The 19,759-nt window shown below is 42.4% G+C and overlaps 3 protein-coding genes across 4 annotated transcripts; all 3 read left to right on the forward strand.

Annotated features, from left to right (window-relative positions):
- The first annotated feature begins 1,287 nt into the window (after positions 1 to 1,287).
- On the forward strand, positions 1,288 to 17,359 carry LOC121706519 (acidic mammalian chitinase-like). 2 transcript variants are annotated; one of them, XM_042088339.1, is made up of 11 exons: positions 1,288 to 1,311; positions 11,503 to 11,532; positions 11,636 to 11,837; positions 12,242 to 12,298; positions 13,522 to 13,687; positions 14,044 to 14,168; positions 14,520 to 14,643; positions 15,055 to 15,240; positions 15,877 to 16,002; positions 16,483 to 16,621; positions 17,049 to 17,359. In XM_042088339.1, exons 3-11 carry the CDS (start codon positions 11,761 to 11,763, stop codon positions 17,330 to 17,332), a joined length of 1,284 nt encoding a protein of 427 aa, XP_041944273.1. In that variant the 5' UTR covers positions 1,288 to 1,311; positions 11,503 to 11,532; positions 11,636 to 11,760; the 3' UTR covers positions 17,333 to 17,359. The 2 variants fall into 2 exon arrangements, with proteins under 2 accessions (XP_041944273.1, XP_041944272.1); XM_042088338.1 differs by lacking the exon at positions 1,288 to 1,311 and adding an exon at positions 6,880 to 6,921.
- On the forward strand, positions 7,341 to 8,731 carry LOC121706505 (golgin subfamily A member 6-like protein 22). Its single transcript, XM_042088321.1, has one exon. The coding sequence runs from the start codon at positions 7,382 to 7,384 to the stop codon at positions 8,681 to 8,683; it is 1,302 nt and encodes a 433-aa protein (XP_041944255.1). The 5' UTR covers positions 7,341 to 7,381; the 3' UTR covers positions 8,684 to 8,731.
- On the forward strand, positions 8,689 to 9,384 carry LOC121707548 (golgin subfamily A member 6-like protein 22). The gene has a single exon (XM_042090200.1). It carries the CDS (start codon positions 8,689 to 8,691, stop codon positions 9,319 to 9,321), a length of 633 nt encoding a protein of 210 aa, XP_041946134.1. The 3' UTR covers positions 9,322 to 9,384.
- Positions 17,360 to 19,759: the final 2,400 nt, after the last annotated feature.

Here is a 19,759-nt window from a genome sequence, read left to right on the forward strand (position 1 = left end):
ATGCCTTAAGGATATTTCAGCCTGGATGAAAGATCGGCACCTTCAGCTTAATCTCTCAAAAACAGAGTTTTTGGTGTTTCCAGCTAAAATAGCTATTCCCCAACAGATTAACATCCAGCTTGACTCAACCTCACTGACCCCAACTAGATCGGCACGAAACTTGGGCTTTGTAATTGATGACCGACTTAACTTCTCTGAGCATATAGCTTCTATTGCAAAATCATGTCGGTTTATGCTTTACAACATTAGGAAGATCAGACCTTATCTGACACAAGATTCCACACAACTTCTTGTTCAGACCATGGTTGTCTAATTCACTATTAGCTGGCTTACCCACTTGTGTAACAAGATCATTACAGCTGATTCAGAATGCTGGAGCACGCCTGGTCTTCAATCAGCCAAAGAGGACACATGTAACTCCTCTCCTAGTTACTCTCCATTGGCTCCCTATAGTAGCCAGAATTAAATTTAAATCTCTCACTTTGGCCTATAGGACACTAACTGGATCTGCTCCTAGTTATTTTAATTCAATAATCAAGCCTTACATCCCCAACCGCCCATTGCGGTCTTCTGATGAGCGTCTGTGTCGACCAGTCATGAAAACTGGGTCTAATTCCAGACTCTTTTCTTCAGTGGTTCCATGTTGGTGGAATGAATTGCCCAGTGCTCTCCGTTCCTGTGGTAGTTTTGGGTCATTTAAGAGGGGTCTAATGACATTCCTATTCAACATATACTTAGTTGTTTAAGCGCTTATGTGTTATGGTTTGTATAATGTTGTTTTATTTTAATTGGGCTGTTAATTAATTTGACATTATTGTTTATTATTGATATTCTCCTTAATGTAGTCTTAGCATGTCATTGTTTTTATATTATTGATTGAATTGACATTATTGTTTTATTATTGCCTTTCCCCTTTTTTACATTGCTTTTTTATTAGGCTATTGCTTGAATTGATATTATTGTGTACTACAACTATTCTCCTTACTATATTTGACCTACATTTTAATCTGTTCCCTGTTCAATTTTAAATATTATTATGTTGTTTTGTATTTATGTGTCGCTTTGGACAAAGGCGTCTGCTAAATCCATAACCATAAAATACAATTTTGAACAAAAAAACGGTAGGCTAGGCTACCACTTCCCAAACAGTCTTGCACTGAGTTCTAGAATCATCTTGATTATGTGTCATAATCCAGCAATGCTCAAAGTTCTATGCATGTCATGGTGACCATGGTAACATTTAAAAGGGGATGTCAAGAGCTTCAGATCTTCATTCTACAGCAATCAGTCAACAAGTACAGGTGATTACAGGTGAGTCTAATGTAATGTAATACCGTTTAGTTGTGTCAGTATTCTTAAATATATGAAAATATCTTAAAGAGTTTATGAACATAGAAATGTATATATAGGCCTAGGCTATGCGATAATTTCTTTCTTTTTTTCTTTTGGCCCACCACCACCCCCCCTCTTTGGAGGACAACTTTATTTTTATTTAAGTAACATATTTTTCAAGTGCAAATAGAATTGTCCTACCTCAACCATTTATGTATATGACCCCGGAATCCGTATCATATAGCACCACGTGAATTGAGACATAAAACACATGAAACGCAATAAGGTAACGTAGACAAGTGAGACGGATAGACAGACAGATAGACAGACAAACATACAGACAGACATACAGACAGACAGACATACACGCAGACAGACAGACACGCAAACAGACAGTGGGACAGGACGATGACAGAGCTGACAGTATGGGACTCAGTTCTTTGTAATTAATTGGAAAGGTCTGTGAGTGGTCATGGTAAAGGGCTTTGGTAACATGCTATGTATGGGTGTTGCTAGTGACTGTCTATATGTATAGAGTATATATCTACATATCTCTATCCACATATATATACTATATATATATGTGGATAGAGAAGTGAGAACGGCATTAAAGACACGCACCATGACTTATAATGCTGGGCTTATTTCAGGGGATATGACGGATTACAAAGCAGCATCTTATAGTTTACGTAGAGCTATTAAAGATGCTAAGCGGCGCTATAGAGATAGAGTTGAAGCTGATTTCTTGGAGGGTGATCCAGCACGAGTGTGGAAAGGACTCCGAACCATCACTGGCTTTGAAAGAAAGTCCCCTCCTATGATGAATGTGAGTAAAGCCCTCCCTGATGAACTTAATGCTTTTTATGCTCGCTTTGACATGAAAAACACAGACTATATTGGACTAGCTGCAGCATGTGAAGCAAATGAGGATGCACCTTTCTGTGTCTCTGAGGTCGATGTGAGCAATGCCTTTAGGAGGGTAAATTGTAGAAAAGCTACTGGACCGGATGGAATTTCTAACAGGGTTTTGAAATCCTGCGCTGCTCAGTTAGCTCCTGTGTTCACTTATATCTTTAACACATCATTGGCTCAAGAGACAGTTCCTACTTGCCTCAAGCAGTCTGTTATTGTTCCAGTACCGAAAAACAAAAGTCCATCATGTCTGAATGACTACCGCCCAGTAGCCCTGACGTCTACAGTGATGAAGTGTTTTGAGAAGCTTGTGAAAAACATTATCTGCTCATCCCTCCCTGCCTCCTTCGACCCCCTCCAATTTGCTTACAGAGCCAACAGGTCTACAGAGGATGCCATCTCAAACCTCATGCACACCACCTTAACTCACCTGGAGGAGGGGAATGGGAATTATGTGAGGATGCTGTTCATTGACTTTAGTTCAGCATTCAACACGATAGTACCTCTCACCTTGGTCACAAAGATGAAGGCCTTAGGACTGAACACCACCCTGTGTCACTGGATATTTGACTTCCTCACAAACCGTTCACAAGTGGTTAGAGTGGGGGGTCTGACATCTGACTCATTAACCATCAGCACTGGTGCTCCCCAAGGCTGTGTTTTGAGTCCACTGCTGTACAACATCTACACACATGACTGCAAAGCCAACAGTAGTCATACCTCCATCATCAAGTTTGCAGATGACACAGTGATCTTGGGCCTGATTAGTAACAACAATGAACAGTTCTACTTGGATCAGGTTGATGAGGTGGCACAGTGGTGTCAATCTAACAGCTTGACACTGAATATCAATAAAACCAAGGAAATGGTAGTGGATTACAGAAGGCAGCAGCAGAACTACAGTTACACCCCACTAATGATCAGCGGGCAACCTGTAGAGAGAGTCACAAGTTTGAAATACCTTGGTGTCCACATTACTGAAGACTTAACATGGACTGTTAACACTCAATATGTTCTGAAGAAGTCCAGACAACGACTCTACTTCCTTCGTCAGCTAAGGAAATTCAAAGTTTCTACATCCATCATGAAGGCCTTCTACACTTCAGCGGTTGAGAGTGTTCTAACTGGTAGCATCATCACCTGGTATGGGAACTCCACAGTTAGAGATTGTAGTACTCTGCAGAGAGTAGTGCGCTCAGCTGAACGTACTATAAGAACTCAACTCCCTGCTCTACAAGATATCTATTCCAGAAGAGTACTCCTAAGAGCCCAAAAGATTCTGAAGGACTCTTCTCATCCTAACAATGGATTATTCCTACCGCTGAAATCAAGAAGACGCCTATGTAGTCACAAAGCCAGAACTGAGAGACTCAGGAGAAGTTTTTATCCCCAGGCCATCCGAACTCTGAACTCACACTATACTGACTTTGCACACATTCACTCTTCAGCACTCTCAAACATTTCCCAACTCTGAACTCACACTATACTGACTTTGCACTCATTCACTCCTCAGCACTCATGCCCCCCCCCCCCCCCCACACACACACACCTACAAGACTTTTAGCACTTTTACATCCCTCACCCTATGCTATGCTTATTATTTTCTTATTTCATCACACGTCAAAACACACACACACACACACACACACACACATATCTGACTTTCTCCAACTTTTGCACATCTCCATAGAACTTTTTATTTATTATTTTTGATTTCTCCTCCATCTACCCATGTCCTTGATTGCCTAGCCTTTCTGCCCCCCCCACCCCCACCCCACCCCCATCACCCCCACAAAAAACACACACATTAACATCATCACTGTCATCACCTCACATACATACAGCACACTGCTTGCTACAGTAAGCCTCCTCTACTTGCTGCACACTGCCCCCCCCCCCTCCCTACATACACAGCACATTGTCTTCAGGATATTCTCCAACACACATCCTCTACATACTTACAGCACACTGCCCCCACCTACCCACACGCACACTACACACACACACACACACACACAGTCACTGCTACACTCCCCTCCCGCCCACACACACATCTTCATCACTCACATACATCATACATACAGTACTCTGCTTGCAATAGTAAGTCCCTTCACCATACTTGCAGTACATTGCCCCCCCCCTCTCCCCTACATACACAGCACATTATTTCATCAGGAAGCTTCTCCAACACACATCCCCAACATACTTACAGCACACTGTTGCCCCCCCCCCCCCCCCCCCCGCCCACACACACATCTTCATCACTCACATACATCATACATACAGTACTCTGCTTGCAATAGTAAGTACCTTCACCATACTTGCAGTACACTGCCACCCCCCCCTCCCCTACATACACAGCACATTATTTCATCAGGAAGCTTCTCCAACACACATCCCCAACATACTTACAGCACACTGTTGCCCCCCCCCCCCCCCCCAATACACAGCACATTGTCTCATGAGGAAGCTTCTCCAACACACATATTGCACACTGCCCTCTCCCCACATACACAGCACACTATCACATCTCCCCTGTCATCCCCCCAACACACACACCAAGACCCCTGGCAGTTGGGTTAGCCCCTTGAGCCGTGGATCTGCCCAAGGTTTCTTCCTTGGTAAGGGAGTTTTTCCTTGCCCCTGTTGCTCTTGGGTGCTCCTTGTTGGTGCCCCCCCCCCCCCCCCCCCAATTCCTATCCTCCCTCACCTTTCTTATGCAGCCCTTGCCACTTAATCTACTAAACCCCTCTTCTACTGCACTTTTTACCCCCCCCCCCCCCCCACTTTGCACAAATAGGCTGACACCAGACATAATTTCACTGCATTTCTTACTTCCAGTAACTATATGCATGTGACAATAAACTTCCTTGTATCCTTGTATCCTTGTAAAGTGGTGAATGTAGGGGGGAAAGGAGGAAATAAGGTTAAATAAAATAATTAAATTAAGTTTAATCAATCAATTGATTAATTAATCAAACAATCAACCAATCAATTCAATCAACAAAAAAAAAACAGCAAGATAAAGACAGAGAAGGGGGGCAAGGAAAGGGGGGAGAGGTTATGGTTTTGTTGAATTTAAAAATGATAGAAAGGGAGACCAGGTGTTTTCAAAGGCTGACATTTGCTTCTCTCTATGTGCATGATGTTTTTCTATTGTAATATATTTTGTGATTAAGTTTTTCCAGTGAGTGATATGGCATGATTTCTTTGATTTCCAGTTTTGGAGGACTACTTTTTTAGTGACAGTTAGAGAGATGAGCAAGGTTTTTTTTAAAGTGTTGCGTAATGTGGAATTCAGAAATTTCATTAAGAAGACAGAGTGTTGGAGATGATGGGATTCTGGAGTCCAGGATGTTAGATAGTGCCACAGTGATTGTGACCCAAAAAGAGTGGACAGGTTGACAGAGCCACATGGCGTGCAGATAGTCATCTGTGCTACCTAAAGTGCATTGTGAACAAATATCTGTGTTTGTTAAGCCCATTTTAAACATTTTACTTTGAGTGATGTGCGATCTATGAATGACTTTATACTGTATAAGCTGTAAATTTGAGTTAGTGGTCATGGAAAATGTGTTATTGCAGATTTGTTCCCAATAATCAGGGTTGGGAGAGAACGCCAAGTCATTTTCCCACTTAGTTATTGGGAGTGTTATTGTTGTTTTTAGGTTTGTGATCAGTGTATATAGCTGGGAGGTTAATTCTTTTAAGTTATTAATTTTCATAATTTTTTCTACAAGTTCAGATGGTTGTAATGTGTTGTTGGTGAGGCTTGTTTTATCTTTAATTTTAAGTTTAAGCTGTTGAAGGAATTGTTCTCTCCCAACCCCATATTTCTGTGTCAGTGTATCGAATAACATGAATTGGTGGTTGTCAAACATGTGGTGAAGATGTGAGATTCCTTTTTGTGCCCATGTGGAGAAGTGGAAAGGTTTATTCTGTAATGTGAACACTGGATTGTGCCAGAGTGGGGTGTACCTGTTTAGTGCTAGTGATGATTTTGTGATTTGGTTTGTTTTCCACCAGGCTGTCAGAGTTGAATTGATGGTAATGCGTTGGCAGAAGTTGGATTTTTTGATTGATTCTGAGTAGAAGGGGAGGTCTGCTATTCTGATATCTGTACATTGGTTTTGTTCTAGTTCAAGCCATGGGTAATTGTGATTTTGTATGTTGATCCATTTAACTAGGTATTGTAACTGATTTGCCAGGAAGTAGTGATGGAAGTTTGGTGCGATAATTTCTTATCAAACAGCACCTTTATACAAGCAGTATAACTTTAACGTTCAAATTCTAAATGAAAGAGACCTTTTTCTCTTTAAAGACAGCGAGTCTCACATAGGCCAAATTATGTATCTCTTCCCCAGAACAGTTTTACAGATACAGGGAAAGAAAGCTAAACAAGCAAAGGACTCCAGTATAGACCACAAGACCTGGTGATCCAACCATGGCCGAAAGCTCTGCTAGGGTTCCACATGTCCCCTCTGAAGGGCAGCTGGACTCCAGCTCCCAGGAGGCGTGGCTGGCGCGGCCGATCCCCGACAAGAGAGAGCTGGACCAGTGGGTGAAGGAGCTGGAGAGAAAGGTGGTGAGGGACAGTATGATGGATGAGCTACGGAGCATGAGAGAGGTTTTGGACAGAAAGGCCCAAGAGATGTGGGCAAGACAGTGGGAGAGGCAGTATGTATACATTAATAATACTACACACACACACACACACATACACACACACACACACACACACATACATACATACTATATACATATGTATATATATAGCAGGAGAGACATAGATACTGGAGACAGTGGGAGAGGCAGTATGTACTCTATACATTAATAATACTAGAGTACACACACACACACACACACACATATACATACATACATACATACATACATATATATACATATGTATATATATAGCAGGAGAGACATAGATACTGGAGACAGTGGGAGAGGCAGTATGTACTCTATACTCACTCTATACATCAGTAATATGCTGATACTGGAAGTTTATGTATGGGTTCAGTCATCAACACAGTGTTTTTACATCTACAGTATCTATCTGGAGGCACAGAAGAAAAAACAGGAAGAGATAGAGAGACAAGGTGTCCAGCTCAAAGGACTGGAGGAGAGAGGGATGGAAAAGGGAAAACTGAGAAAGAGAGATGACAACATGGCAACGATGAGAGAGCAGGAGAGGGTGATGAACGAGCTCAAGAGAAAAGCAGTGGAGGAAGAGAGACATCTAAGAGAGATGGAAGAGAACGTGAGGGAGCAGGAGAGAGTGTTGAAAGAGAAAACAATGGAGGAGGAGAGGACGATAAGGAAGATGGAGGAAAAAGCAAGAGAGCAGGTGAGAGTGTTGAGAGAGAAAACAATGGAGGAGGAGAGGACGATAAGGAAGATGGAGGAAAAAGCAAGAGAGCAGGAGAGAGTGTTGAGAGAAAGTGTGGAGCAGAAAGAAAGACAACTGAGGGAGATGATGGAGACAGTGAGGGAGAAAGAGAGAATGTTCAGGGAAGAAGCGAAGGAGAAAGAACGGCACATAAGAGACATGGAAGAAAAAGTGAGAGAGCAAGAGAGAATGTTGAAAGAAAAAGTAAAGGAGGATGAAAGACAGGTAAGGGAGATGGAAGAGAAAGTGAGAGGGTGCGAGAGAATGTTGAGGAAACATGTGAAGGAGGAAGAGAGATGGATACGAGAGATGGAAGAGAAAACAAGAGAGCAAGAGAAAATGCTGAGAGCAAACGCAGCGGAGGAAGAGAGACGGGTGAGGGAGATGGCAGAGAAAGTGAGAGAGAAAGAGAGAATGCTAAGAGAGATGGTCAACATGGTGAAAGAGCAGGAAAGAAAGATGAGAGAACTAGAACAATTCAAGAAAGCTGAGGCGGAAAACATGGCAAAACTGAGAGAGCATGTAAAGAGGAAAGAGATGGAGGTGCAGAAAGGGGAGGAACGGATGCGAACGCTGGAGGAGGAGAGAGTGAACGAGCAGCAGAGAACAATGAGCGTAATGCAGAAAAAAGCGAAGGAAGAAGAAATAAAAATGAGAGAGATGGAAGAGAGAGCCATCGAGCAGAAGAGAATCTTGGGAGAGCTTGAGAAAACAGCGAAGGAAGGAGAAATAAAAATAAGAGAGATTGAAGAGAGAGCCATCGAGCAGAAGAGAATCTTGGGAGAGCTTGAGAAAACAGCGAAGGAAGAAGAAATAAAAATAAGAGAGATTGAAGAGAAAGTGAGTGAGCAGGAGGAAATGTTGAGAAAACAAGTGGAAGGAGAAAGATGGATGAGAGAGGCAGAAGGAAAAGCGACAGAGCAGGAGAGAATGGTAAGAGAGATAGAGAAAAGAGCAATGGATGAGGAAAGAAAAATGAGAGCGATGGAAGAGAAAGCAAGAGAGCGGGAGAGAAAAAAGAAAAGGAGGATGAACAACAGATAAAAGAGATGGAAGCAAAAGTGAGAGACAATGAGAGAGTGATGAGAGAAAAAGTGAAGGAGAAAGAAAGACAGATGAGGAAGATGGTGGAAGAAGTGAGAGAGCAGGAGAGAATTCATCTAGAGATGGAGAGACAAGCAAAGGGAAAAGAAAGACGAATGAAAGAGATGGTAGAAGAAACAACAGAATGGAAGAGAGAACTGAAAGAGATGGAGATTAAAACAAAGGAGGAAGAGAAACAAATGAAGGAGATGGTAGAGAAAGCGAGAGAGCAGGAGCGAATCCACAGAGAGACAGAGAAAGAAGTCAAAGAGCAGCAAGCAAAAGAGCAAAAGGAGAAACTAATGAAAGAGATGAAGCTAAAAACAGAGGATGAAGAACAGAAAAAGAGAAAGATGGAGGAGGAGGAACTGAGGAAAATGAGAGAGAGGGAAGAATTAAAAAAAGTGGCTGAAGAGATGGCCAAGCAGTGGTCCCAGGATGACGACGAGAGCGACACAGACTCAGACGACCTTTGGATGGACGAGGAGGAGAAGGAGATCATCTTGGAGGCTGTCAAGAGACAGGCAGAAATAAAGGAGAGAAAGAAGAGCGAGATTAAAGAGAATGACCAACACATTATGACTGAAGGGAAAAGCTAAAGACGGCAGAAAAGAAAGAAATATGAAAAAGATGGACAAGCCCTATTTTTTCACAAAAAATGTTTTTCCTTACTAAGCATTAAAATACAAACATTTAAAGGCCTCACTGAGTCTTTTTGTCAAAAAACTACAATACAGTAACCCTGGAACCTTCCGGGGAACCAGCTAAACTGATGAAGACAGCACTGCAACGTTGGAGAACTGTACACATTGGTTGCAGTGTTATCCAGTTGTGTCAAAGTCCGAAATCATTCAGAGTAAACATGGACTAGTGTTATCCAATTGCATGCAGTGAGATTTTTAAATGCATGCTTGTTGCCGCCCCTCGAGTTGGGCTATTACATTGTTCTTGGCCACACCCTTAATCTTTCTAGATTATCAGGGTCTGGATTTTCCAGGCTAACAATACAGAGTACAAGCAGTAAAATGCAAAACACTTAATCAGTAAAGGTGAAACGTTTACGGTTGCACCTGGTCTAACACAACCAATACACAAAGATGTTTCATTTGTTTATAGAAATAGAAATCAATATCCTTGTGGCTTTTGTGTCTCCAACTTTTTGGTGTAATTATACCTGATAAATTAATGGAAATTAAAATAGGGTTATAAAGTTCATAGATTTTAAGATCTTTGACAGCCTCATCAGATGATCAGCTGCTTTGTTTTGGCCCCATGGTCAAGAGCACTTGCAAGGAGATTTGTGACAGCAGAGTTAATGGCCATACAGAGTTCACTGGGGGTGAAAATACATACATTGTAGGATCAAACACACACACACACACACACACACACTACTACATGTCTGTTCTGGTTGTGGTAATAAATGTGTTTATAAATGTGAAATAAATGTGTTCAATTACTACTGTGAAAATGCCATTGCTTTATGTGTTGTCACGTTCTGTTGACCTTGAGTCACCTCTGAATAAGCACTATTGAAATACAACCATATGGATGCCCATGATATCAAATGTAATGTTGTATGAAATCAAAGTACATAATTAACAAAGTTTTGAAGGTCGTAAGTATGTCACTGCGCAATGTCGTTAAAAAAAATAGAAAGCTGTCTTATGTGGAGTAATATTCTGACAGTCAGCCCCTACTGGTGTTCATTGTGCCTAATGGAACAATATTTTAGCGCTGGTGAGTGGATTTGTCCTATCAGTAAGTCATGTTCTTATTTGTACTTAACATTATCAAAACCAAATAGCAGGGTCAGCGGAAACTTTCAGAGGTGATATACAAGAATCTCTGTCACCTCAAGAGAAAGATAAAAATATTAACATTAAATTATTTTGAATGGCAGTCAGAGGTAGTGGGTTGATGCATGCTTTTTGTCTAATATAATTTGAACAAATGGCATGGATGCATTTGGGCAGGTAGTAACAGAACAGGTGCTGAGTAAGGGAAATATCGCTGACAGTATCTCAAATCAAGGACGCATTATCGGTCTCACAAGGAGAGAACGTAGCAGAAATTCCCTTGGACAAACACCTGCATCTTGCTGATGTAAGGGATGTATGGTAGTTTTAGCCCCTGAGTAAACGTTGTTGGGTGAGATTGGGCGATAAGCGGTGATGGTCTGAGCGTATATAAGGCCACGGCTGCCCACTGATCATTGTACAGAGGCACCATGGGCAAGTTTCTCATTTGCGTTGGTAAGTCACTCCTTGGAACTCCAGACTTCTCACTATAACAAAGAAAAACTGTACAAATTGTAACATTTTAGAAATTGTACAAATCCACATTGACACATGCTTTTATTCTGAATTAGCAACCCTGCAACTATATTGTCTTAGAGTAGATATTTGTATATGTGGACAGAAAGTCTTTACTTAATGACAAAAAAGAATGCCTTAAGAAATAGAATGCAACAAATATTTCTGCATGGTACATTCTCACGGGAGCTTGTTGTAAGCAACATGACTATCCTCTAAGATACAGAAATTGCCGTTTGAACACTTAACCATTTATGCATTATAACTTATTATAACAAGTGATTTTTAACAGTTTGTCTACCAATCTATTACCTACCTGAATATTATGTGCCTGGGGATAACTACCTTTTTTAAATAGTAACAGTCAATGTAATGCAAGTCACAGATGAATGGCCAGATGGCCTACTTTGTAATCCTGTATTATAAGAAATAAAAATGGCTGCTTGTCTTTCCTCTCTGCAACAGGTCTGGCTTTCCTGCTGCATGCGCAGCTAGGTAAGACCGCTCTCCTGACACACACACACACACACCATGTGAGTGTCTATCAGTGTGTCAGGCCTGGCAGTGACGTTTCTCTTCCTCTCTGTGTGTATCCCAGGATCCTCCTATCTCCTGTCATGTTACTTCACCAACTGGGGTCAGTACAGGCCTGGAGCTGGGAAGTACTTCCCCACCGACATCGACCCATGCCTTTGTGACCATCTGATCTATGCCTTCGCCACCATGGCCAACAACCAGATCAAGAGCTTTGAGTGGGATGACGAGAAACTCTATGCTGAGTTCCAGGCCCTCAAGAACCAGTGAGTATCTGTAGCAATAAGCATCACATGAACCAAAACGTACACAACCAGCTGTGTAAAGGTTGACCGAAGCTGCACGGCTGTCTGTAATGTAACTGGTCCTGATAGGAAACCGGAGGTAGAAGAACAGACGTGTGGGGGATTTTGTTGATAAGCATTTTTTATAAACTTTATTCTTATGATCTCCAAAGATAAAATAACTTTAATTTAACATTTACCAATCTTATTTAAGGAAATAGATAAATCCCTATAGTTTAGACTACAGTCTGATTTTTAAATATATATATTTAAAAAGAAGAGAAAAAAATCCCCACATCACAGCTGACTGCCGTGCTCAGACCATAACTTCCCTAAAGCATATCCAATGCCCTGGGTTCAACTCAATGTTCTGATGTGTCCCACAGGAACAGCGAACTGAAGACCCTTCTGGCCATCGGTGGATGGAACATGGGAACCCCTATGTGAGTACAGATTCCAGAACACAGGAGATTTCTTTAAGGTCCATGACTGCAGTGACTATTCACCAGCTAAGGAAGTAAACAACCTTCCCCAAGTTTCTTTTATTTAATTATAGTTACTGTTACTTACATCACTCTTTCACTCTCTCTTCTGATTTATATTGCCCATCCTCTCTCTCTCTCTCCTTTCCTCAGTCTTCTTATTCGTTTGTTCAAGTTCAAATTCAAGTTCTTTTACTTATCACCAGGGGTGAAAGTAGTTTTTATTTCTTGGTGGTACTATGATATAGAGTTATAATGCACGCCCAGAGCGCGCGCCGAAATTTCACTTAGCCTAATTATTTATTATTTATTTATTTGTTTATTTACTGTATTATAGTCTACTTATCAAGCATTCACTAGGACTTCTTATCACTCTAGTATCACTCTTTAACCCACCTGCATCTGTTTTTGATTATGAATAAATTGTAAACACTTAATTTCAACATTTATTTATTTATTTAACCTAGTTACTCTGCTCGCTCCCACTTCCAATCATTTTTTTTTAAATAGGCTACTGTATATCATGAAACACGTTTCTTTGAGTCATGCCTTTTTATTTGGGAGACTGCAACATACTTCTGTCCGCTAAAACACTTTCATTATTGCTGCGCAAGATCTGGTTAAGCCGTACATGCGCTGTCTGTCTCTTGTCTCTCCAGCGAAACACTGCACACATAAAACCAGAATAGGCTATTGAAACATCAACATATTTTTCTTTAGCCTGTATGTTTTTTTTTATTTGGGAGACTTTCCAAGAAACGTCCGTCTGCTAAAACACTTTGGATACCAGTGCACGTTGGCGCAATTACTGTAGGCTACTGTACGCGCGCTATAGCTTGCTCGTTGTCTGTCCAGCTGCACGGGAGGTTTAGACACAATTCAGATACAGTTCAGAACGATGTATATGAAATATATTTTGGGGGAAACGTGTTGCTTCTGGTAATTTGACGTTAGCAGTTGTGTTGTCATGCTGAAAGTGCTATATTTTTCAGAGACAGTATAGTTTTCTTTCCGGTACGGCGTACCCTCTCCAAATATTTTAGTCGGCCAGTACCGGCTTACTTTCACCCCTGCTTATCACATAAACAGCCATAAACAGTAAACAAACAGCTTGTAGCCTAGTGAGACCAGTTGTGAGACCAGTAGGGAATCTAGTGAATCATGGATATTGTCTCCCTGTCCAGGTTCTCTGCTATGGTGTCTACTAGTGCTAACCGTCAGACCTTCATCACCTCCGTGATCAAGTTCCTGAGGCAGTACGAGTTTGACGGTCTGGACATTGACTGGGAGTACCCTGGATCCAGAGGCAGCCCTGCCATCGACAAGACTCTCTACACCACCCTCACCCAGGTCACAACTACAGCTCACAATATGTGTGTGTGTGTGTGTGTGTGTGTGTGTGTGTGTGTGTATGTGTGTGCAGGGGGCGTTGGGCACTTTACATAACACACTACATCAGTTACTCATGACCTACAGGTCACATTAATAAAAAAAACTGTCTGTGTGATTGTGTTTTCTATTATATAAAGTAAATGTTAGCCGTTTAGCTGTTAGCCAGTTACCCATATTTGTGTATAATACAAATACTATTTTGACTCATTAACATGATTTTATGTTTATGAATGTCTGTATCATAATTCATTTGTGAAGCCAGATGACCATTTGACATCACTGTTTGACTTGACTGACTGGTCTTGTGCATACAGGAGCTGCTGTCTGCCTTCGAGGCTGAGGGCACCAAGACCAACCGTCCTCGTCTGATGCTGACCGCCGCCGTCTCCGCCGGCAAGGGCACCATCGACAGTGGATACCAGATCGCCGAGCTCGGCAAGTGAGTCTGGTTCAGTCGTCATGTAGAGAGAATACTGGGAGAACCCAAGAACCTGCTAGGTCTAAAAGTTACCAAAATTCTTGGTCATTTGTTTCTGTAGTGGAAATATACTGGCACATTGTTTAGCAGGCATGGCTAGGGAGGGTTGTAAATCAATTATTGCCTGAAAAAAAATATTTATGCCAGGTTGTGGGCTAAATAACTAATTATTTAAGCATGAATTTAATTCAAGTGGGTCTGACAACATCCTTCATATGTAGCAACACCCACACAGCACACACACACACACTATGAATGGTGGCCAGAAGCAGAGCCATTTCCATCTGAGTTCCATTTCCATGTCCTTGTCAGGATCCTGGATTACTTCCACGTCATGACCTACGACTTCCATGGCTCCTGGGAGCACGTCACTGGTGAGAACAGCCCCCTGTACAAGGGACCCACTGACCAGGGAAGCCTCATCTACTTCAACATGGTGAGACTCTCTCTCTCTCTCACCCACCCACCCACCCACACACACACACACACACACACACACACACCAGGGAGACCTTATCTACTTCAAAACGGTGAGACTCTCTCTGTCCTTCTTTCACACACACACACACACACACACACACACACACACACACACACACACACACACACCTACCTACAGGTCTAGAGAGTCTAAATCCCTTCCAGGATTTCACTCATGAGCAATTGCATGAGGATGCTAAATGATGCGGAGTGTGTCGTGGATTCATATTCTCTACTGCATCCCTGGATTCCTCACCTTTAGACAGCGGCCTCTGTGTTGTATGTGAACGTACCTGTATGTGAACGTACCTGTATGTGAACGTACCTGTATGCTGCCCTAACCTGCTCTCTCCTGTGCTGTGGTCAGGACTACGCCATGAACTACTGGAGGAGCCAGGGTGCTCCCGCTGAGAAGCTGCTTGTTGGTTTCGGTACCTATGGACACACCTTCAGACTGGCCAGCGCCTCCAACACCGGTGTTGGTGCCCCCGCTAACGGACCTGGACCCGCTGGACCCTTCACCAGGCAGGCCGGATTCTGGGCCTACTACGAGGTGGGTTTCTGCCAGCCAGTAACATTTGAGATGGGCTTGCTTCTCTAAATAACATCATGTCATTCATTTGCACGTCAGAGCTTAAATTAATCTTTGTGAGTGTACACCTACTTGGTGAATTTTCGTAATGGGGCTATATTGTTGAGCTGACTTAAAGGTACACTTCAGCAGACATGCTAACAACAGATGCTACCACATTAGGTTTTAGCCTCCTTGCTAGCTTGCCTGTCTACCCATGCCTGAGGTTGTGTGTTCGAATCCCACATGGGGCTGTGTTTTCCAACACAAGGTTACACAGTCATTCATTAGTACATGAATGCTATGCTTCAGTTTACTGAGATCTCAAATGTGGTAAATTCCTGTGTTTACAGTATTGGTTTTGAATTGGTTTCTCTGTGCATACAGGAGTTTATTAATCGTCACTGGAGCTTGTGTTTGACTCCTGCCACTTTAACCCTTAAAGGAGTACCGTCACACCGGTGTGACGGGAATGTTGGGAAATTAACATTCTAAAGAATATCTGGGTTCATTGAATTCAACATAGAATTTTAGAACCTTCAATTGTTGCGGAACTTAGAATGTTCAAAAACCTACACCTTTAAGGGTTAATCCGTCTACTGTTGTTTCCTTACGCAGATCTGCACCTTCCTGAAGGGAGGAGCCATTCAGGCTTGGGACTCCACCCAGATGGTTCCCTACGCCTACTCACCCACCCAGCTCACCTGGGTCGGCTACGACAACGTCAAGAGCTTCCAGGCCAAAGTAGGTTTTTAATATTTCAAAAACCTTAGATGTGACAGAGAAACTCCATGGTTAAATGTGTCATGTGTTATGGCTTAGTATTTATGGGAGAATTTAATAGTCAACACCTTAGAAAATGGAGCTCTGGGCAATAACATAAAAAGCATGGTTTACTACCCTGTAAGGCAGATGCTGTTTGCACCCAGGTGTCAATAGTCAACAGCGCTATTTACACCTAAGTGAAAATAATGATAATGACAAAGCCAAAGGTTACAACCTATATCAAAGACTAAGTTAACTTGTTTCGGATCGAGTGGCTTACAAAGAGGAAAGGAAAACATTTTTGTGCAGACAGTGGCACAGCATGATAAGAAATAGGCAGTTGATATAGTGTAATATGTCATGACCTGCAGTGTTGCAGCTGAGCGTCAACTGACTTAACTGACTGAAACTGTTCATGAGAAAGTGTGAGGTCTGACTGAAAGTGTACATGGGTTCTAGATTGATTGGCTTAAGAAGAGCCAGTTTGGTGGAGCCATGGTGTGGAGCTTGGACCTGGACGACTTCAGCGGAACCTTCTGCGGCCAGGGCAGATACCCCCTGATCAACACCATCAAGAGCGGCCTGGGAACCGGAGCCAGTGAGTGACACCAGCCTGATTTAACTCATTTGACTTTTACCGGTGTAACTCTAAAGGCTTCACCCTTACGAGGGGTTTGCCCTGAATGATCCAGCAACAGTCAGCACTCACAAAAGCTGAACTGATGTGACTGTGCATGTATTGGGGCCGCATCCATGACCTTCATGGAAGCAACATCCACCAAAGATATTTATATATATATCCACCAAAGATATTTATATATATATCCACCAAAGATATTTATATTTATATCCACCAAAGATAAGAACTGTCCCTGTACAGTACTGAAAGGGCTCAACCTCAAAAGCAGTCCACATGCTAAAGACGTGCTTATCATTAACAGGAGCCACGGCAGTTGTAATTATTCTAAACCGCTAAACACTATGAGGTACTCGCCTTACCTGCTGTCTCTCCTCTCCTCCCCCAGACTGTGCCTCCCGCACCCAGCCTATTGCCCCCGTGACCCCCACCGCCCGCGCTCCCCCTCAGCCCCAGGGTGGTGGCGGTAGCAGCAGCGGTGGCGGTAGCAGCAGTGGCGGCGGCAGCAGCAGTGGTGGAAGCGGTTTCTGCGCCGGCAAGGCTAACGGCATGTACCCCGACCCCACCAACAAGAACACCTTCTACGAGTGCGCCGGCGGCAGGACCTACACCCAGCACTGCGCCAGCGGTCTGGTGTTCGACACCTCCTGCACCTGCTGCAACTGGGCATAGAGCAAATCCTTCTACAACATTCCATCATTCTACATCGTTTTCAGAACATCAAAAAATGAAATAAAAAAATAACCTTGGAGCATGTTTGGTTTTTTTTTTTTGCTTTACTGAATAGTCTGAATTCATCTTATCATGTAGATTGCAAGCATTGTCCTTTCTTTCTCTCTCTGTGCCTGAAGTTATCAGACATTTCTGAAGATTTCATAGGCCTAATAGATACTTTAGAGTAGACCGTTAGAATAAGGATGATATCTGCATATTTGTTGGACCAAACTAGATAATAAATAAACTTGATTGAGACAAACATTATGTAGACTTGGCCTTAATTTCTCATACTGATTTAAAATATAACCCCCCCGAAACCCAAAACCCCCCCCGAGCCCCAAAAAATGGCACCGAGGATGAATCATTTTTTATGTTATGTTGGTCTCAAGGGCCCACATCAACTAGCCCATAATCACTCACAGTAAAAAATGAAAATGCAATATTATTCTGCTTTAATTGCCCTATCTTCAGTTGAGATGTTCTGAACTGCACCACATTTCATGTGTATGATTAACCTGACATCCTCTGAGGGTATTTCATCCATGGGGGGTATAAAATAAATTGATTTATGTGTACATTTAGTGACTGTACACTCATCGGCCTCTAGATGGTGGTGCTGAGCGAAGGGTTGCTGGTAGAGGATGATGAGAGGAGCTACAATGCAGGACTGTCTTACACACACTCTCTCTTACAAACACACACACACACACACACACACACACACATAAACACACAATCCGTTGCTCATATCTCTAGCTGTCGCTAAGAAAGTAATTCTCCAAAACTGGAAATCAAAGACATCTTGCCACATCAATCACTCGACAAATTTAATCTCAGAACACATTTTACTGGAGAAACACAATGAACACAGAAGGAAGCAAATATCAGCCTTTGAAGACACCTGGTCCCCATTTTTGACATTTCTAAATTCCACAAAAACATAACTACAAGCCGTGTACATTACCAGACACATACACATACATTCTCTTCCGTTATGTAAAGTTTATATATTTTTTCTTTCCCTTTTGCTTTTGCCCTTGCAGCTATCACTTTACACATAGGAACACACTCTCCACACTCATGCATAACATGTTTCCAAACCCATCTCCCCTAAAACACCCTAACCGTGACCAACTAATGTGAATCTCAGATCATTCTACTCAATCGCTAATAATACGTTCTTGTGTTTGTCAACTGTCTTGTCCCTCTGTTGTCTGTCTGTCACCTTGTCATGTCTTATATGTTATGTGTTACACTCTGTACGTGGTGCTCTAATCTCCCCTCCCCTTATGTACCCAGGGTCTCACTAAACTGGGTGAATGGTTACGGTAGGACAAAGTAATGCACTGTATATAAATCTGTATTGTAACATATTGTGTATGCTATAAAATATATATTTTGCTTTATTAAAAATAAAGTTGTCCTCCGAAGAGGGGGGGGGGGGGGGGGGGGGGGGGCGGTGGCGGGCCAAAAAAGACCAGCGTTGGGTGTTTGTGCATTTATGTTAACAAAACATGGTGCACGGACACCACCATCACCGAGAGTCACTGCTCTTACCTACAGTATCTCGTGGTTAATGGTGCGATCCCGATGTCCATTGTGACCATAGATATTAGAAAGCTAGATACCGCTTTGTCCGTCGAGTTCTAGCATCGCAGCCGCCATATTGCTGGAGGCAACACCTTTACTGTCTATGGGCAACACTTGCCGGCAATCAGAGACACCTGTCTGATTTCCAGTCAGAGTCACCTGTTTGATTTCCAGTCAGAGACACCTGTCTGATTTCCAGTCAGAGACACCTGTCTGATTTCCAGTCAGAGTCACATGCTCCTCCATTGGCCTCCAGTGATTGTTGCCCCCACCAAGATGGCGTCGCTATTTACGTACCTTCTGGAGCCCAATGCGGTATCTAGCTTTAGGGTCAAAGTTAACAGAAAAAAAAACACAAATAAAAAGTATGGCAGACGATGTCAGGTTCAACCCATTTTCTTGAGCTTTTGAGACTTTGGCTCCCCGACTTGTATAGACTTATTTTGACTTCCCCCCCCCCATTTGACCTTGAGTAGTTCCCTGTTGTTTAAATACACCAGACCCATATGCAAACGCTAGACTTATCCAGACCATATCCAGAGATGGCAAAAGTACCCACTTCCCGTACTCAAGTAGAAGTACAAATACTTGTGTTAAAAAATACTCTGGTAAAAGTAGAAGTACTGATTTAACTTCTTTACTCAAGTAAAAGTAACAAAGTACAGGCTTGGAAATTTACTTAAAGTATAAAAGTAAAAGTAGTCTTGTGAATGACAACCATTTTTTATGCAATAGTATCTGGACCACACAAATGTTACTACAGTGGTGTGGCAGTCTCTCTTTATAAATCTT

Source organism: Alosa sapidissima, chromosome 4 (assembly GCF_018492685.1).
Source record: "Alosa sapidissima isolate fAloSap1 chromosome 4, fAloSap1.pri, whole genome shotgun sequence".
NCBI lineage: Eukaryota > Metazoa > Chordata > Actinopteri > Clupeiformes > Clupeidae > Alosa > Alosa sapidissima.